Source organism: Rattus norvegicus, chromosome 17 (genome assembly GCF_021556685.1).
Source record: "Rattus norvegicus strain SHRSP/BbbUtx chromosome 17, alternate assembly SHRSP_T2T, whole genome shotgun sequence".
NCBI lineage: Eukaryota > Metazoa > Chordata > Mammalia > Rodentia > Muridae > Rattus > Rattus norvegicus.
In genome coordinates this window covers 83,940,979-83,962,609 of record NC_141550.1, presented here as the reverse complement: position 1 = coordinate 83,962,609, position 21,631 = coordinate 83,940,979, and the positions used below count along the sequence as shown (strand labels likewise).

The 21,631-nt window shown below is 41.5% G+C and overlaps 1 protein-coding gene across 1 annotated transcript in view; it reads right to left on the bottom strand.

Annotated features, from left to right (window-relative positions):
* Positions 1-12,588: 12,588 nt before the first annotated feature.
* Stam (signal transducing adaptor molecule) overlaps positions 12,589-21,631 on the bottom strand; it is a 44,498-nt gene continuing 35,455 nt past the window's right edge. Inside the window, 5 exon segments of the mRNA NM_001109121.2 lie at positions 12,589-14,076; positions 17,981-18,156; positions 19,543-19,696; positions 20,438-20,492; positions 20,910-20,997. Coding sequence (NP_001102591.1) covers positions 13,824-14,076; positions 17,981-18,156; positions 19,543-19,696; positions 20,438-20,492; positions 20,910-20,997 — 726 coding nt within the window. The 3' untranslated portion in view covers positions 12,589-13,823.

The window sequence follows — 21,631 nt, the reverse complement described above, 5'->3', positions numbered from 1 at the left end:
TTTCTTCTTTTTTTCGGAGCTGGGGACCGAACCCAGGGCCTTGTGCTTGCTAGGCAAGCGCTCTACCACTGAGCTAAATCCCCAACCCCTCTGTACTATTTATCTTGAGGAATATACACACTTAAAGGAAACCACTTAGGTTGCTTTGGTTTTAATTTTCTCATTGTTCGAGAATATAATCTGTAAAGCTTGTCCATTTCTACAACCTCTGTCTGGAATGATAAAACCTAAGGCTCCAGCAGTGGAACTGGAGAAACCTTGAGATCTAGCTGGAGTTTTAAATTGATTCTTAAGATAAGCGACATAGGCAGGATCAAAGGGATTTCTCTCTCAGGGACCCATGGCTTTGCTTTCACGAAGAAGACTGTTAAGCCTTAGGCAGAGTGGATGAGGAGATCGAGTTCAAAGAGAGGAGGCTGAATAGGGCTAGGGTTTCCAAGACTAATGTCTTCTGTGTATTATCAGAACACTTATTAATTCTGTGGATTATTGAGACACTTATCAATGCAGCACTCCAGCCTCATTCCAGGCTCACCAAACCACAGTCTTCAAATGTTTTATCAGGAATTTCTGCGGCGTAATTTTCAAAACCAGAACTTCAGCATCCTGAAAAGTCTCTACCAGGCTCAATGTTTTGTAAAACTGTGATTTTTATGGGCACAGTTTTCATTTATAGGGGTGTATAGTATTTTCTATCTAGTATTTTCTCTATTATCTTGAGACTTGACAAAGAAATGGTACTTGTGATACTGCCAGATGGCAAAGCTCGGAAATTCCATGCATGTAATTATTTTCTTCAGGAAACTCAAACTGAGATATGTGTATGTATGTGTATGTGTATATGTGTATATATGTGTATATGTATATGTATGTGTATGTGTATATGCATTTGTGTGTGTATATATATGTATATATTCATTGATTGGATTTGTCTGAGTAAGACATCAAGAAGATACCCACAATACAGTATGTTAGAAAACTACCAGTGTTCAATAATGTGCTGCATCTGATTCTGCAGACACGCATCTAAGTCACTATTGTTCAAATTGCTGGATGAATTTAGAATATTCTACATATTAAGTAAATCAAAATTCTAAAAGTCAATGCTTTTCAAATGCTACACTGTAAAACACTGGCCAGAAGTTAAATGAGCCGTGAACGAAGTTCTTCCCCACAGCTTGTCTGTAGCCTAAGTAAGCTCAGCGTGATGCTTCATTTTACACTCTTTCCATTTAAATCTCAGCAGCACCACCTACTGATAATTTAAAATCAGTATTTTTAAATAAATTATAGCAATGCACATATCAAGTGACTTTGCTGGAAAGTATCTACAACATGCCTGGCTTTTCACAATGTATGCATATTAATACACTTCCCAGAGGGAACATTTAATATTTTTTGCAGGTGCCAAATCAATTTTCACCATTACTGCATGCTACCATCCAAGCATGTCTCTACCATGCCCCTTCATCACCAGTTGCCTCCTGTAAGGCTCCTGTCATTGTGTGGCAACTTGGCTCAGCCAGTGAGAGGAGTGTCAGGTGATCAGAAGGCAGAAAGATATGGGAGTTTATTCTATTTACATCTGAGTTCTGCTGCCGGACCTGGTACAACTCTGTCAGTCTATCTCTCATGTCTGGCTTGATTGAAGTTGTATGCACTTGCTGCTCTCAGCTGGCCTAGGTGTAATGACAGTAGGAGGGACTTATGTCCTATGTCTGCCCCCTCAGGCTGCCTGTCTGCTCATTCTGTGTATGCCTGTACAGGTCAAAGGTAGAGATCAGGTGTTCACCCCTGTTGTTCCCCACCTTATTTTTTGAAACAGGAATTACTCACTGAATACAGAGCTCAGGCTACTGGCTTGCAAGTCTCCACGATCTGAGTGTCTCTGCCTGCCCAGTCACAGTGTGGCATGCAGCCATGTCTGGCTATACACGGGTGCTAGGAATCCAAACTCCAGCCCTCACTTTTGCATAGCAACCCCTTTGTCTACTAAACTGTTTCCCAGCCTCTTCCCTTAGTTCTAATCAATTCTTCCTTGCAAGTGTGTTCATATAAATATGAATGTATATTAATGTTTCTTCCAGGGCACTGACTGTGAAAGAGCTCTCTGTAAACTCTGCCTTGCCTGCACATTGAAAAGGGCAATGACCTTCAACATTTATTAAGTGAATTCTAGAAGATGATAAAGGCCCTTAATATAGCAGAGGAAGAAGATTCCATTAGTATACTTGAGAGGTCAAGTTAATGGAGAGGGGACTGTTGGATAAACACACTGTGTCTCTCTGTGTGCCTGTTATATGTATGTGTGCACATGTGTATGTGCAGATGTGCTCCCCTGTGTATGGGCATATGGTGGCCAGAGATCAACAATGGGTGCCTTCCCTCTGTCACTTGGAGGTAATGCACCTGGACATTAAGGGACATGATCCTCTTATTTTGTGGATGTTCAAACCTAGGCCTAGGAAAAGTAAAGTGCAGGAAGCCACTGAAGAATGCAGGTGCATACAGTACAGCACAGAGGATGCCGCAGTCAACCAGTACAGTCTTGCTCTCAGGAGCATCTGGTCACTGACACAGACACAGTACAATCAGAAATGGGTGCAGCAAGATTAGGCAAAAAACAAAAAACCTTCCTTCCAATGCTGCAAAAGCCACAGGCATCCAATTCCATTCTGGAAAAAGTTTAGTCGAGAGCATGGTAAATCCTGTCACATAGGGAATGATTTCTTGATTTTACTATCATTACCCAACACACTGACAAGACCTATAAAGGGTCCGAGACCATTCTACTTGCAAAATAAAGCTTAGTTCTTCAAACAGTAACAGATGATACTCAGGCACAGCTTGAGGACATTCACAGCATCAGCAGGAGCCAATATATTGGCATCTCCTTTTGGGCACAAGAGAGGTAGGATGGCCAGGCAGCACATGTGCATGCAACGGGCGACAGAAAGGCCAGGAACCTAAGCTTAGGGTTTCCAGTCTTTTTATGTTGGCAAACCTGCCTGCCTCTGGCTGTGTGGAAACACTAACCACATCTTCCAAGACTGCAAGAGGATTTGCTGTTTGCTCCCAAAATTAGCGCCTCTGCCTACAAGATGCGCAAAAGGAGAACAACCTCCTAACAAATTCTATTCCGTGTCTCCATCAGATTTTGTCAAATGCACCAATCCATGTAAAGCCTCTTTAGGTCTTTCTCTATCAAAGGTGCAGAGTTCCACCCCCAGCATGAAAAAACCCCTAGACCAGAAAATGAGTCATGATTCAGTTTTGTAGTAGCCCTTTCACAAAGCATAAAGCGCGCGCGAGCGCGCACGCACACACACACACACACACACACACACACACACACACACACCCAATGCTAGCTTATTTGATGGAGTGACGACAGCGAAATAAAGTCCTATTAAAACAGCAACCGGTCTATATAATCAGTTTCTTTAGTAGTAAGTTCAAATGAAGCCCACCAATCTATATTATTTTTTCTAAATTTTCTGAATTCAAACTAGGACTTAAGCTCAGTTCTACAATGACATTAAGTCATTACAAACGGCCAGTGGTCCAAATGGGCAATGCAGTTCTGGGTCGGTTCTCACTTAAGTAGAAAGCAGAGCTGTATGGAGTGAGGTAATGAGTAAAAGGAAGAACAGACTCTCCCTGATCAGTCTTTAGCCAGGTGTTCTCACCATTGTCTTCATAAATCCTTGACCTGGACCAGATCCTGTTGGCCTAAATAGGCCAGTTTGAAAGACTGTTGTGGGGGCATGAGAGAGAGCTCAGTGTTGAAGCTCACCTATTGTTGTTATTGTCACAGACCTTGGTTCCGTTCCCTAGAACTGGAACTGCCTAGAACTCTAGTTTTGGGAGATCCAACACTCTATTCTGGCATCCATGGGTACCTGGCATGTAGGTCAACATGTACACAATTTAAAAAATAACAAATCTATAAATAAAAGAACAATCCCTACTGAGTTGGTTTAGAGACAATTGCCCCCTTAGGCAGAGGACCATTCCAGTCTGGACTTCCCAGAGTTCTCCCTACCTTTGAAGCCTTCTCTTAGTAATTTATCATCCACTGACTACTTCCCATTCTCCCAACCTATAGGCCATGTCTGCAGCTACTGTAGTGGCTTCTGAACAAAATCTACCTCCCCACTTCAGATAATGTTGGCACTGGTTGTCCCTAGCTATAGAGAGGGTGGTGCACTCCCTGGGGGCCCAGTGGTTACGTGTAGGAAATGCAGGACAATGATGTTAGATGTGAGTGTTCAAGAAACTAAACACCAGGGGCTGGAGAGATGGCTCTGCAGCTAGAGGACCTGATTAAGTTCACTTGGCCCAGGTCAAGAGGCTTGCAACACCCTTTCACTCCAAGGGTATTCAATATGTATGGCTTCCATGGGCTTATATGTAAAACTTTTCAATGCAAGAAGTCATGTTTTTCTGGTAAATTGTGTGTGTGTGTGTGTGTGTGTGTGTGTGTGTGTTTCTGTATTTCTCCCGATTCTGAGTTAGACTAAGGGCAGAGTGGGAGCTAGCTTACCATGGCGCTTCTAAGCCACATGTTGATTCACGAAGTTATTGTGAGCAGCTTCCATTATAAACATGCGTGCACAGATATATCAACTACGTGACTTGATTCTTCTGGAGGGATGGAGATATATAAATATATATCTCCATATCCAGGAGTGGAAGAGTTGGATTAAATGGTACTGCTATTTTGAATTTACTAGGGAACCTCCATATTGGTTTCCATAATGGCTGGATCAATTTATATTCCCAACTAGAAATGGATAAAGACTCCTTCTGCCCTGCCATACTTTTAACACTTGATATGACTCTCATAGCCATTCTGCCTGAGGTAAAATGCAACCAAGTCACTGTTCACAATAGTCATGAACGCTATGGAATCAGCCAGGTGTCCACTGACCAGAGGCCAGTCAACACATGAATGGATAAACATTCTATAGAGAGGTCTGTCCAATTAAGAATATAAGCATGTTGTTTGCAGGAAAATGAGCTTCTGGAGAGTATGGTAAAGCAAAATAAGCTAGACGCAGAACATCATGTTTTCTCTCATGTGTGTAGAAACCCAAAAGTAGAGATTAACTGTCAAGGTTTCTTTGGCTCAACCTTCGTACTCCAATCACATAAGACAGGCTGCCAATCATTCACAATCATCAAATGGACCAAGTAATGAATGTGATGTGAAGCTTCCAAATAAGGCAGGTGGATACGTCTCTGGGAGCCAATAAGGACAGCCGGCCTGCCTAGATTATGCCTAGTGATGGATATTGGAGATGGGGCATCATGAACTGTTGGTGAGCAATAGGGGATGGACTGCTGGCAAGCCAGTTTGGACTAGAATGCATCTTTTCATGAAGTACCTATGGTGTATACATTCCTCACACCATTTAGGAGTGCTACACTTTCCTCATACCTGGATTCAACACAGCAGACTGCAGCCTGGTGCCTTCACCTCTAGGTTCTGTAATTCGCCTCCATACTGTGAATACATTCCTAACATTCCTGACAGGAAACAAACAGGGATGAGCTTTACTTTGTTTCCCAGTTTGAGAGGACACAGTTCCTCATGGTGGGTGGCTTGATGGCACAGGAGCACAAGGAAGCTGCTTGTTTTGTGACAGCCGGCAAGGAGTAGAGAAATTCGAACAATGCAGGGCAAGTCCTGATCCCTAGCACCCCACTTCCTCCAACTAGACCTGACAGAAGCACAACCTCCCAAAATAGCCACGAGAGAGCAATTTATTCAAACATGTGAGCTTGTATGTGATTGTCACACATTCCAAGCATAGCAACATCATTACTAAACATCCAAAACTATATTGAAAACAACGTGCTTCAGGAACACCAGATTCAGAGACTTTTGTAAAAACATCTCAGTGTATACTATGTAAGATTTGGGGTAGATTACTTTCAGTACTAATGTTCTACTAACCTAATGACATGGGTTCAAACTGTCCGGTCTGCAGATATGCAACTATGAAAATATATTTCTTTAGACTGTTAATAAACCTTGAAAATCCTGTGTTCATCGTTCTAGTCAACCAAATGGAGAACAGTTACAAAATTAAAGTAACAGCATAACAAACATTCTTATATCTGACTAAGCAGGAACCAAAAAAATCCTAATTTTCTGATTTTCTTCTGTTCAATCCTTTTTGTGGGGGAGGACAGTACTTATGGGTATTATTTCTCCAAGACTATAGACAAAACAAAAAGTAATTCTTTGAGCTGTCCATGTTCAAACTAAACATTTATTATCCGCTAAGAGGAAAGAACATTTTCAATCACAGAGGTTATTTGTAATCCATGTCGGTTACTTAAAAGGACATTGTCCCAAAGTAGTAAATATATGGGAAGGAGGCACTCCTTCTGGCCCCACATGACCTTTGGGGTCAGTATTGCTGTTGTATTTGGTTAAAACCACGCTTGTTCCAGGAAGCCAACACATGTTGGGACTGTGTGAACAAAATGCAAATCTGCATTTGCTTATCCATGACTTCAACACGTGGGAAACCACAGCTATCATTAGAGTCCATGAAACACGCCTATAACACTTTGAACCCTTACCAGTGACCTCTGATCCAGGAGGGCTTAGTCATATTCACCCCTAGCTGGGTCACTTCTCTCCTCTCAGCTGACTTCTCCCACATAAAGCACAGCTGTGACCCTTGCTGTGCTCATTTCCATGGCACGGGTCTGCTCTTTCCAGGGGTAGAGTGCTGTATTTGTTGTTGGGGTCACCTATTTCCACCTGAGCCATTTAACACGTTTGAGTCTGACCTGGTTCACTCACTGCTCATGTTTTTGAATACTGTGTTTCTAGCCTAATTTCACTAAAAATCCTCAGGGTCTTTTTATTGTGTCATTGTCCCTACAACAGTGACTTTTAGGACAGTGTGCACTACAGCAGAATGCACTGCATCATCAACCATTCAACACAACTGTAGGAATCAAAAGGCAATCCATGATATCTTGCTGCCAGAAAGGATCACCACTGTCTAAGTTCCTCTTCAGTTGGTTGTAACCATTCTAGGGAGCACTGTATGTTTCTCAGAAAACAGCTCTGGAATTAACCGGGAGAAGCTAAGGAGGTACATATAGCACTTGATTTGTAAGTCACAAATAAGTAAAAAGGGAATACTTAAAATAACGTTAAGACGACACCAAATACACTGTGCATAGAGCTACTCAACTTTAATTTAGTGGTTTGTCTTAGTCAAGATTGGGCATCAGCATTGCAGACCTCCGGATGCTCAATCCTTGGGATGCTGGCATCTGACAGAGCATGTCTCTGTCATGTCTCTGGAACGTAGCTTCTTTCACTCATCACCCTTTTGGGGGGTTGGTTTTTAAAACAATTTTACCATTTTGAGTTATACATAAAACAAATGTGAACTGAATATTTCATTTAAATTTTCCCACAAACAAAATAAACAGAATCACATTTCAATATTCCTCAGAAAGTTTAAGGCGGTATTTCTTTGTATCGCAAAGGTACAAATCGGTATAAATCATTATAAACGCTAGATGAACATCAGAAACAGAATTTGCTCGCATCGTGTACTCGTCCATTTTATCTACCCTTAGCAAACAGTGAAACCTGGATCTACTGCCTAAGAGAGGTCTGTTCATTAGACAGCTCCTCCACTTCAAATGCGTGAGATTAACTTGAGAGAATCCATGGGGAGAATCCCCTTATCTCTCCATTTCAATTTGTATTTGGCAACTACATAAATAAAAGATGGCCCTGCATTTATATTGACAATAAAATATCTAAATTTTATTAGAGTATGAGTTGTTTTTAAAGAAAAAGAAGCAAATGCAAAGCCAGTATTTACTGTGACACAGACGTATTTCGCCATTGAAGGGGAAAAAAAGGGTATTTCATTCATTCTGGCGCCATTTCTGAAAGATGGTATAATGAGAAAAGGAAAGAAGGGGGTGGGGTGGGATGCTGGCCTAGGGATGGAATGATGAGGCACAAGTTCAAGGCCAGCCTGGGTTACAAAATCTTCCCCAAATCAACAGCTTACCAAGAGAAAACACGCATGCTGGTGACGCAAATATGCACGTATATTCTGTACTTGAAGTAAGCCATTATGTTTATCTAATCTCCTAAAGTCAAGCATAAATATATTTTATCCTTACAATTATTTTATGTACCTATAATAATGAAACAGTTTTAAAAAGATGACAAGAACATAGACAAGAGTTACCGGAGAAGTAGTGTGTGTGTGGGAGGGCAGGGGGAGGAGAGTAATGGAGAATGACTATGACCAAGGTACTAACATGCAAGTATGACAATGTCACAAAATAACCCTAGTATTTTGTATGATTATTGTGTGAGACACGAATGACACCAGCTAACATAATAGATAACGTTATGTAGTAGTAACTTGGGACTAAATGAGACAGACTGGTATTTTTCTTGGCTATTTAGGATGGTACCTTTTACCTCTCTAGAATATTTTCAGGACATTCTTAACCAGCACCAAGGACAGAAACTACAATGTCACAGTACTGCGGTATCTGAGCAGTTTGCTTGCCAATGAGAAGATACAAGAATTATAACAAGAAGATTCACTGCCTCCAGTTTGCTTAAGGACCAAAATACCACACCATACAGTAGAACCCAGAGAACAGTAAAACCTCAGTCTCATGATTGATATCTATATATAGAGATATAATATATATCTATATCTATATCTTTATATATTTATATCCCAACTTCTTACTCCCATCTCCAATGCAAAATACTATCACTATCATCAAGCACTTCCTTCCTAAGAAATCTTTAGGACAACTGACAGATTTATAATGAAAGTTAATTCCATGATTTTACCTTGTGCTATGCAATTATATGTGTGAACATGTTATTAAGAAGCCTCTTAAAGGCAAATTTGTATCTGTCTACTTCTTCAGTTTCAGCAACTCCTTTGGACATGTGATCATTAGTTTTTCAGTAATTTTGGTTTGGAGAAAAAAAAAGTAGTCCTACCTTATATATTTTGTATAGTTTTCCATCTGGGATTCGACCTACCTTGCAGATACGATAGACCATCTCCAGTATCTATCATGTTTGTCTTTAAGACACACAGTAGTCTAGGATCAAGGGCCCGTCCATCCTTCTCAGAAACAATACATTAGCAGTATTTGATAAACCCCATCAACCAGATGAAGTAGGACTGGTCCAACAGTGATCACTGCTGCATCTTCCGTGTCTCTAACGTGAAACTCCGCTTTACTCAGTCCGACTCCAATCTGGCAGTCAGATGGGGAAAATTAACAACTCTCATTTTAAAAGAAAGAAATAATTGCCCTTTCAGCATCTTGGTATTGTATTGACAAGAGGTAAGGAGAAATCTTTACAAGCAAACCAAATGTACCTGAAACTATAGTTCTTGTACAGTATAGCACTTTTGGAATTACCTCCATGCTCCCCACCCTGAATGGATGTGTGAATCACTGAGAAAAGCTCACTTTGGTGAGAATAGGGGAAAGCAGCTAATTGTTTTTAACAGTTTCTTAAAACAAAACTGCAGTGCCCTCTTCTGGCCTCAGTGACCACAGATTAATCAGTTAAATGCAGCAGATAAAAACTGCAAGGGAAACCAAGTTTATTTGTATGTGTAGTTTCTGAAACAAGCCTAAAAATTAGTCTCACTACTTTCATGCACGTCTGTGTGCTACATCTAGTGCTTATATGGGTGCTAGTGATCTCAACTCAGGTCCCCGGGCTTGTGTGACAAATGCTCTTACCTGCCGAGACATCTTCTAGCCTGTAGTTCCATTACTTCTGGAAACAGTCATGTGGGTTCTGATTTATGTATCTCTTGGGCATAAGAGTCACTTTAATGAGAACGGATGTTTGGATTTGAGTGGTGGATTATGAAATGCATATGAAAGTGCGGAAAGTGTAAAATCCAGCAGAAGCTGTGCAGGTTCTGTTCTGAATGCCTATTCTAACTGAAAGACTGTGGTCGCATAATCTTTTTTTCTGGTTAATCTTAGTGTGTGCTTTTTGTGTGTGTGTGTGTGTGTGTGCTTTTTATTCACAATTTTTAGTATAAAAATAAAATAAGAATTTTCATTGAGCATAAAAAATTAAGTTAAAGGTTAATACAAAGAAAGAAAAGAAAAGACCCAGAATATAGGAAATTCTATGATATATTCTGAATCTTAAAGAGCCAACATAAGAGTAGAAAAAGATGGTAATGGGGATTAATCTAGATTAATCTAGCAGAGTAAGGGGACATTATACAAGTGGCATGTGTTCCTGGAAATGTATCCTCGATTTAAGAGAGAGAGAGAGAGAGAGAGAGAGAGAGAGAGAGAGAGAGAGTGTAAATATGTGTCTATTTAAGACAGTCTGGAGGACAGTTGATGGTTATAACATCTGAAGAATCCTGTCAGCTTTCCTGGGAATATGTGTCTATCTGAGACAGTTTAGAGGACAGTTGATGGTTATAACATCTGAAGAATCCTGTCAGCTTTCCGGGACGACAGTGGTTTAGGTTGCATGGGAGGCTGCTCTTACCTTTACAGGAAGCATCAAGTAGCCAGGCACAGGGTTCCTACCTGCAGCATGTTTATCCATTCAGAAGTAGGTGTGTGTGTGCACATGTAAATCTACATCCAAGTACGCATGCACATCAATGTGCGTAAAGGGATGGAGCAAGTGTGAGTAACTGGTGAATTTAGACAAAGAATATCTTGTGTGGCTGATGCTTTGCAGGCTTCAAACTTCTCTGAGCAGACAGCTGTCACCCAACGGCAGCCACAACGGCGGCCAAAGTGGTGGTTCCTACTCCCCTTCCAAGGAAAGATCACTGAAAGTAAGACCTTAGAGAGTGAAAACCAAGGCTAGCTCCTTTGTAGTCTTTATACTAAGAGATACGAGCAGCTATCAAGTCAGACAAACCAAAGACAACAAAAATTAAAAACCTAACAAATTGATGGGAAAAGACAAATGACTCAAAATTTTCACCCTCAGTCTTGTTATTAACCTAGAAAGGAGCTGTACAGGAAGCTATTATTATTACAATACAATGGGTAAGTAAAACAAAGTAGTAAGTAAAAAAATAAAACAATGATTGTACCGTATGCATGAAAATGCGCCCAATCGTACCGATGAGCCTTACTAGACAGTAATTTCTGCAGTTTGTTAGGGCTGCACAGGGTACAGGACATTCATCTAAGGCAAACTTCAGCTCGGGACAAAGATTATTTTTAGGTTCCATGAGGCAGACGTCATGCTGATTTATTGACCACTTTGAGTATTAAAGGGAAAGAGGGAAAAAAATGTCCCAGAAGTAACTAAGGAAGAAGTAAGTAAGACGGACATGTCTGGGGACATATCAGAAAATGTCCCTAGCCAAGCAGGGGTGACAGGGAACAGTCAGGAAGGTGGAAGGGTCAGAGAGTTTATAAAACCCTATCAGCACCCAGCACAGACCACAACTACTGACCTGGCACTGACATACCATCACACCCAACACTGCACGGGGACCGCAGCACAGGACTCTTCGGCATTCTGTCTCCTTTAAGGCTGTTTTATAAAAACACTTCTCAAACCGTACAAAGGAATAAACCAAACATTTCCTTCACAGATGTTTACTCTATAGAGGCGTTTTTAAAAACAGTCTGGTTATCAAATTATGGATGGCTGTCAGTGAAAGTCTGCTGTTGCTGTTTGCTTTTTGAGATCTTGTTTTGCTCACTATGTAGTCTGGCTGGCCTCGAACTCACGATCCGACTGCATTCTCCTCCTGAGAGCTGGGATTAAACACGTGCAGCAGCAGCAGCAGCAGCACAGTCAGCGTCGTCGTCGTCCCCAGCAAAGATTTCCTTGAAGTGCAACTTGCACAGGACTTAGAACAGAACTAGTAGCACTCCCCATTAGCCCCGGCTTCCACCCTTGTCAGTGCTTCGGTGACCCGAGTGAAGTCACGAGCAGAATCCACACCAGGCACACTCATTCATCTCTCTAAATGCTTGGCAATCTGATGTGTGACAAGAAAGAGTTATGCACTGTAACGTGGTGGCTTCTCTTTTCTCATCTCACCCCTGAGGACTTAGAGGGTAAGATGCATACTAGAGATTATTTTGTTGGTATTTTTTTTAACATGAAGGTATCAAAATTAAAATGGGAATAGAGTTGTAAACAGGAACGTATAAAAATATGAGGAAAATACAGTATGACTTAAAGAAAAGTATATCACGTATACCATAATATTTAACTTGGAACAAAAATGATTATAATCTAACTGCTTATGAGGTTTTATTAAAAAACTTAAAATGTGACAGCTGAATTAAAATCTAAACATTACTATTTGATGGTGACACACTTTAAACTCAAGTAAACTTACGAGTGAAGGAGCTGTAGATATGATCTGAGTTAGTCACCCTCAGACTATTCGCCAAAGCGGAAGGCATTTGTCAGAAGGAGGACAAGTCAGCAATGCAAAGCTATCATGCACTCACAGGAGGGATGCTCAGTTCTAGTGAGTATGATACGCAAATTCTAGGTTATTTAAATAACAGGATAGCACAACCAGGGGAATTGTAAATATTTATGACTAAAATATCAATGGAATTTTTATATGAATTACAATAATTCATTAAAGTTACTCCTAAATAAGCAAAAATAATTCTATTAGAACTTCAAGTGAGACAAAGAGGGAAAAACTTAGACTCCAGTTTGTAGCAACAATAAATATATACACTATTAAACAAAATCAGAATATAAATTACTTTGAAACACCTATTTATATCCATTTTAATGAGAATTAAAAGATACAATGTGTCAACAACATTAAAAAAAAACCTAGTGGGGTAAGACAGGAGAATCAGATCTTGTTTATAGCGTACGCTTTACAAGAGACTTTGACATTGTAGTGTTAGTTCATCGCTGCCCACTGAACGATCCCCGTGTGCATCGTCTCTGTCTTTGGTGTCACTGCTACCAATAAACACAGTACACGGCTTTAAAACCTAATCACACTAACTAGGAAAAAGTAAATCAACGTCACCTTTTTCAAAATAAAATACAAGGACTAATTTTTGTCTCATGGTCCACAATACCTGGAACATCATGCCAAAATATAAAGGGTTAAAGGGAACATTATTCTCCTCTAATTGCACCAAAATGTGGCTACTGTATGCTGGTGTGATGACAACCAGTGGGCAGAAGCTACACAAAGATACAACGTACATGTTTTGTTCACAATTAGTAAAAGAAAGGTTCAATTTAATGTGACACGATAACAGGACAATGCCTTCAGGTCAATGTGCTACGAGTTGCTTCTCTTGTAGCTTAAAAAGATAGTGTACTTATCTTAAATTTACACAAAACATTAGCAAACATAGTTGTTCATGATTAAAATAAAACAATGTAAATTAATTTAACAGTGTTAAATATATTCACATGACCACCACTGTAATTCAAAGGTCGCTAAGGAAGTTACATGTCAATATATGTACATAACATTTGCCACAGCAGTTTCTGATCATTTGAGTGCTGCAGACCAGGTAATTTTACAAGACAATAATCTTGTAACAATTCTTCATATCATGAAAGGAAATAAATGTTGTAAGTAGTTTCATTCCTCGGGGGAGGAGCATTCCTCTAAAAAGTCAGTGCAAACTGAAGCAGTTCTACCTTCTTGAGTATTTGAACTTGACCAAGATAGACTCTCACAAGCTGAGGAAAACAAATCTTAGGATGTTAATGAATTTCCTAACACTGTCAGTGGCACTCAGCAGAAATAGGCCACCCAGAGCAGCATCAAGTCCTATAGCAGAGCCTTCTGAGAATATGCTTGCTGTGGCTGAGGTGGCTGTTGGCTGCCTCCTGTGTGAGGCAGGGTCGATGACGTTAAGGTATAGTTTGGCACCTGGGACATGTTAGGTCCTGGATTCTGGTAGATGGTGACATCAGCAGGCACAGGCACTGCAGTGACAGCGACAGCGGCAGCAGCAGCAGCAGGACTGTATATTGAAGCCTGGCTGGGATACGAATTTCCTTGAACAGAACTAACCATTGCACTGTGGAGGGAGGAAAACACTGGATTAGCTAAATAATGAATTATGCATCCAATTCAGAGATGAACAGGAAAATTATTAAACAGTTCATCTGACAATTTATTAAATAAGTGCAAAGTATCAAACACTGTTATTTAAGCACTGGGATGCTATCAAGAAAGAAAATGAGTAGCTATCATTACAGAGCTTACATTCTGGTGGGAGAAAAAAAAGATAGCTAATAAATTTAAAGGATGCCAATGCTTAAAATCTCAGTAAAGAAAAACAGGGATCGGCAAATACCAGAAGTCTGGTAACCAGATTCTCGCTTATGTAGGGTGTTAGAGGGAGGCCTTTCAGACAAGGCTTCATGCAAGGGAAGGTCTTGAGAAAGCAGAGGAACTCCATCAACAGTCTAGGAAAGGCACACAGTAGGCTACAAAAAAAAAAAAAAAAAAAAGAAGCCTTTGAGGTTTTGTAATGCCATGTTCAAAGAACAAAAAGGAGGCCAAGGCATTCATACAACGTGCCGAGAAAGCACATGTGGTATAAGAGATAAAGGAGCTGTTAGGAGGGCTACAGAAGGTCCAACAAGTTCCTTAGAAGCCACAGGGTTATGCATGTGAGTCAAGTGAAACAAGCACTGGGTGGTGTCTGAGGAGAGAGGTAATGAGATAGGACTTATATTTTTGACAGGCTCACATGGGAACAGGAACAGATGTGAGAGCTGGCAAGTGCCCAGAGCCATAGTGGAGACAGGAGAGAAGGGTCACACCCTACTTTGAAAAAAGAGCCATTGAAATTTGATAATGGACCAAGTAGTTTAGTATGCCTGGTTTTGTAACTGATAAAAATAACTGGAATGACCACTTACTAAAAGAAGAAAACTACACTTGGGACTACAGCTGACTGGAACAAGAGAGGCATGGGCAGGCAGAACCAACAGTTTTGGACACCTCAAGTGAGATGTCCAAAAGACACGTAAGAAAACACATGCAACCTGGTGTCCCAGGGGAGAGAGGAGTGGAAATAGACACTAAGAGTCCTCATTCAGAAACACGGGGCTGAATGAAGTCCTCAGAAAGTGACTGAAGAGAGCGAGCAGAGCAGTGCATGCGAGTCCTCCACTCTCTGACGTCAGGAACATAAAGGTGTACCCGACAATGGCACGTGAGGAGCAGTAACCAGAAAAGAAAGCCTGACCCAGCCTAACAAGGGCCTGACCCAGGAACACGCACCAAAAACGAACAGGAAAGAGACTCACTGTAAGAGAGGTGGGCCTGGGGTTTGAGCAGAGGGTCTGGACGTCGGCACATCCTGACAGAATCATCTCAATGGACTAGTGAATGAAAGCATGGCTGCCTTTGTTATCTCCCTAAAGGTTTAGGCTAAGGACATCCTACACACCCCCACCCTGGCCACACCTACCCCTACCTGGAACTGTAACTAACTGTTCTGGTTGGCGCCGGTGTCTAATGTGCCCAGCCTGACATGCAGTGGAGCACTGACGTCACCTCTAAGGAACACCTGTCCCTTCCATACGTTCTGTGAGGTGTGTCCTTAAATGTCTGGCCTTCTTGGCTGGTCTCCTCTCTGTTCTCTAGTTAGTTCTTGGCGCGACGTCATTTTCTCTAGGACACCCCTGCTGTCCGTCTCTATTGCTCCTGGTACCAGCAGATTCGACGTGTGCTCCTACCAGTTTCCTTGGGTGGCTCCCTTCCTGTGTCTATGCCTATAAAACTACAGCAGTTTCAAGAGCCAGGACGGAGTTTCTGTCCCCTTTTTACAGCCATCTCTTAGGACATGACTTACAGCAGGAGCTCAGTGACTAATGAGAAAGTGCCAGTGCCCACAATTCCAAAGTCTACATTAGGACAGAGGTGAGGCGACGGCTTTCAATCCCTTGAAGGCGTATCAGAGACTCCGAGGTAATCTGAGAATTGATATATATTTGTACATGTATAAAAACAAGTGTCTGCTCAGGAGAAGAAATAAGGCAAGTGCTGGCAGAGGAAATGGAGGATCTGGAAAGGAAAACGAAGGAAAACCAAGGCCTGGTGTGAGTCAGGAGTGCTATGTATCTGAGCTTTCGGCTGTAATTCAAGGCCATGCAGATTTTCACCAATTCACTGGCAGGTTGTCCCAGCCCTGGAAGGTTATTTCCTTTTTGTCTTTTTAAAAATTTTTATACACTTTAATTAAAATAAAATTATATCTCTGTCCCTCTTTCCTCCCACCAACCCCTCCTACGGACCTCTCTCTCAAGTTGATAGCTTCCTTTTCTCTGACTATTGTTATATACATGTGTGTGTGGGCACAAATACATAAATACAACCTACTCAAGAGTGCGCTTTTGTTCTTTGTTTGCGCATGGTTTTAGGGCTGACACCTCTGGAGTAAAGAAGCAACAGGGAATGCATGAGAGGCTGTTTTCTCTTCCTCTTCACACAGCTTTAATTCTAGAAGTAAGCACTTTGCAGACATCTGTCCCCAGGACATACGGAAGGCGCTCACTCAAGAGCCAGTACTCAGGTAATGTTCTAAGCTACCTACCGTGGGGACAGTATTTTGAGAAGAGAGAAAGGATGAAGCCACCATAACTTACAGATCTATTATCACTGATTTGGTTTGATGAACAGATGTTTAAGGATTTAATGAGAAATGAGATATAAAATGGCGGTAGAACACTGGCTTCATATACAAGGTTCTAGGCTTGATCCTAGCACTGTGAAAATGTGAGGCTGGGGGGTGGACATGGACAAAAGCAGCTTCTTTAGACTATGAGCTTTTCTATTTGACATGGGCTAGTCAAGAAAGGTCTCACTAAGAGAAGGGAGGAACTGACATCGGTAAGTACTTCCCAAGTCAGGGGAAAAGGGTAGATATTTTTGTACGCCATTAGTACAGTTACTGAGGGGTTAAAGTAGATGATAGGATCAGAAAGAAACACCACAGAGACACTGGTGAGGAGGACCGAAGAATGAATGGACCAATCTGAGTTGATGAGAACTGCAGTAATTGGATAAACTCATTTATAAGGACAAAAAAAACTGTGCAGCCATGGTGATTAGGTAAGAAATGATTAGTATCCAACTGTAAGTGTATTATGGTATTTCTCTGAAAGACTTGGACATGGTAAATAATTACATATTAGTTGTCGTGGTAGACAATGCAGAGGAGAGAGAAGCAGTCCATGTGAACGGCAGGGGTTAGCCTCAGCTAACTCTGGGAGGAGATGAGGAGTGGAACGTAGGAGACAGCTGACACTGGACAGAATATTTAGCATGTGCCCAGAGCACATCAATGCTCTGCAGCCACCACCACCATTCCAAATGCTGCACTGGGAGAAAGGGAGCTAAATTTCAGTGTTCTGGCCTCAGGCCTGGTTCTGGATCTTAGCTAAGTGGGACCTTAGTTTGCATATCAGTTTCCCATTAACAAAATGGAGTGAGTGCCAATGTTACCTCTCATAGCTATTACAGAGGGTCAGTTGGTTAGCGTGTGTTAAACATAAGCACAGCACTTGGTCCGTACATGCAGTATCAGGCTTCTTCACTATCTTCCTTGAAGTCATGTTAACATCTGAGACATGACAACAGAACAATGTCTTTAAAAGCTCACCCACACTTTGTGGATGGGCACGCCAATAGCGAGGTACACACAGGACATTACTGACACTGCTGCTTTCTGAAGTGTGCCTGTGTTACCCAGAAACACTATGCTGGTGAGCTCGTGAAAGCCTTCCCTTACTTGCCTCAAGGAAAAGACTTTGCCCGCACTCTTACAACACTCACTCTACATAAACAGGGCAGTCTGAACAGCGATGCCTACCTCCTGTTTTTCTTATCCAGATTTATGATCACAGACCACTGTAACCAATTAAAAAAATTTAACGTTAACCCTAAACAACCATCAACAATGAAATTACTTCGGGTAAGAAGCCTGGGCCTGCTGATTAGGAAGGGCTGGGGTTGCAGAGGGAGGAACTGCTCCTTGGCTGATGGAAGCCAGCTGCTCCGGGGGAAGGCTGTAGCTCTGGAGATGGGTCATCTGGGCATTCCCTGCAACCAGATAGGCTCCGCTCTGAGCAGGCCCTGGGTATACCTACAAGAGACGACACGGACACAATCCATTAGACAAGTGTAATGTATACTCCAAAGTTACTTAGCAGAGGCATTCAGTTACGAAAACAGGGATACTGTTCTTTAGAACTTCCTTTAAAAGTAGCTTCTATCAATTGGAATTTTATAAAAGGCACTTTATATGTTTGCATGAATGTGGATGCATGTATGCGTATGTTGGAGCATGTGGGCCAAGGGTCAAGTGTCTTCCTGGATTATTTCCCACCAAATCTATTCAACCAGGGTCTCTTACTGAACCCAAAGCTCACCTATTTGGCCACTATAGCTGGCCAACTTGCTCTCCCTGTGCTGGGATTAGCTACCATGCCCAACTAGCATTTACAAGAGAGCTAGGAATCCAAACTCCGGTCTGGCAAGCATTTTATGCCCTGAGCCATCTTCCTAGTCTGAAGTGTTATTTTTACAGATTATATGAGCAGACTTTACTTTCATATAGAACCATCCCTATTGCCAATCCCTATATCCAAAAGCTGTTCTTTCTGATGTTGAAATACATTTTACACTAACATAATCTCTACACTCAATTTATGATATACTTTCCATGTTGGTCTTTTAAGAGCATTTGTTAAATTCCCATTTGTTTGTCAGCAAGTTTATTTGGGGGTGGGGGCTGTGGTTGTGGGGGTATGGAGACGAGAGGATCTGGGAGGAGTTGGGGAAGGGAAACCATGATCAGATTGTATGAAAAACAGTTTTTTCAATTTGTCTCTCCCCCTCTTCCTTCCTCCTCTCGGAAATATATTTTGTTATATAGCCCTAGACTATATTCACAATTCACATTTCTAAACTGCAACGGAAAGAACGGAGAACGCACTAACTTCCTAGGGTTAAGGTGCAGTGTCTGTGGTAAGCACTCAATTCTATAGGCTTAGAATGCAGCTCTGCACAAAGCAGAAACAAACGGGGCAGCTGTGAGGCAAATGGAGTGGCTGGTGTGCACTTCATACAAACGGGCAGCTAGATTTGCTTGTCAATCCCCATATCTAAGCTGTTCCTCCTGTGGATGCTGGGTTAAATTTAAAAAGACAGAGTCCTTTTTCTCTGAGGTCAGTTCCCAGCACCTACAGCACACACTTCAAAATGTTGTAAATCCAGCTCCAGGAAATCCAACATCTTCTTTTGGCAACCAAGGGGAATAGTACACACATGTAGTACATAGTACACACATGTAGTATACACTAGCAAGCACAGATACATATGCACACATTTTAGAAAAACAAGACGTTCCAAATAATGTCAACTACATTCAAGGATTTGCACAACGCCCGTCAGCTTTACAAAGCATACCTGGGGAGCAGGCCCGGCAGAGGCCTGCACGTAGTCCTGCTGACCCTGTAACTTTGCGTACCTGGGGAGCGGACACACCAGAGGCCTGCACATAGTACTGCTGACTCTGGGACTTGGCGTACACAGAGTACACTGGGTCTTCATTCATTAGCTTCGTATACAGTGAGAGAGCCTCCATCACCTTCACATTCAGTTCTGAGAGTTCTGAGTGTTTTCTGAAACATTACACAGAATTTGATTGTTAAATGATACATTGCTCTAATTATGACTCATCAAAATAACAAAGAGTAATCAACAGGGGAGGCAGAAAGGCCTTCTGCTCGCCCCTGAGGCAACAAAAACTGTTTCAGGTTAGGATTCCCTGCTGGAGTCCTTGACTTTACCTGAGACGTCTAGATTTCCTCATTTATCAACAGCCAGCCAGCCTGTGGGCTCTGACAATGCTGCCTACATGAGCATGATTAGAGAGCAAAGAGGAAGACAGTGAAGGCCTCTGGGAAGCCTGCTTTTCAAGAACGGGCAAATAAAGCCAAATCCTCACTCCTGGCAGAGTAAACAGTGCATAAAGACTGGTTCTTTGAAGCACTGTCTATGTATGTGGTCCATGTAACAGCTTCATGCACATGGAGGGCCTGAGACAGTGTGGATGTCTGTCCTCTACAGCTCGCTACCTTTCGTTTTAGGACAGAAGGAAGCTGAAGCTCATCCAGAGCCCGTGGCTGGCAGTGGACTCAGGCATCTGTACCACACCTCTTCTTTCTCCTGCCGCACCTCCTTGGGTTTACAGACAAGCACCACAGCCTGCTTTTTATGTGGGCTTTAAGGATCCAAACTCAGGTCCTTGGCAGTTGTATGGGAGCCATCTCCGCAGTCTGCAGCACCTTTTTAAAAGGTGGTTCACTAAAATGGTTTCAGAGAGAAAGATACACAATCTAAATAGAGCTCAAGTTCCTTACCTATCGATGTCCTCCAGCTTTTCATCAATGAGAGGTCCCATCTGGTGACACATCGCTAAGGTGACAATTTTTGAAGAAATAAGAAAACACAACAAAAGAAAGTAAACTTTTGAAAAATATTCATATAAAGAAATGAAAAGCTTAATGTGAAGTAATAAAAATTATCAATTATCCTTCATCAATACAACTTAAAATATTTTCTTAAAATATAAAATGGTGACAATTTAAAATACTGACTTCAAAATACTTTTTTCATTGTACAAGATTAAGATGTTGAATAAAATAATTTGTATAGTAAGGCTTTTTCAACTTCTACACAAGATTTAAACAGCACATGACAGGTGAAAAAGGAACAGGAAGAATGTGTAATGTTCCGTTTCTAAGCTTACTCTCAAAGCCCATTCTGGAGCAGTAGAGGAAGAAAGGTCTCAGTTTACTCTCTGCTTATAATGTAGATAGAAAATGAGGTTACCTTCGAGATGAAGTAGCTCTGGTAAGTCTGGCTGATTATCGCTGGGATCTGTACTTTGCAACATCTGTAGCAACTGGTCCATTTTATCCTACAGAAGTTAAATGGTTAATGTCGAAAGCAGCCGATCTCTATGAAACCTTATGCTCTCCTAACTCAGTCATGGCCAGATGATTCTCACAATTCAGAGTGAGGAAGGCTAATTTCCCGTTTATGCTTTCAGCATCTTACTTATTCCTTTAGTACCATGAGAAACACTATCCTCAGGTCTTTTTCAAAATGTCCTAATTAGAACAGGACCATCCACAGGAACTCACAGGGTGTAACCTCTCCAATTTCTTACGTCACGTTCAGGAATTTCACTTTGCTTTGGAGCGGCTGTAGTTTAGCCACACAGCAGTCAGGACGTCCCTCAGAACGGCCTGCTATGCTAACAGCTCAGTCTTACTTTTCTCTGGCAGTGAGGATGACAGCTGTTCCTCTAAGGACTGACTCTGTTCTCTTCCCATCAACATTTCAGTTTGTCATAAAAGAAAAGAAATTTGTACTTTATTCCTTTTTGTTGGAAATGATAGCTAGATTATATCCACTTACTTGAGTCTATTTCAAAATCCTTTAATACTTAGGATGGAAAGAACTAAAAAAGGCCGTTGCATAAAAATACCACGTATTGTATAAGATGTAGCTTTTCATTTGCCAAATTCTATGAACATTATTACAAACTT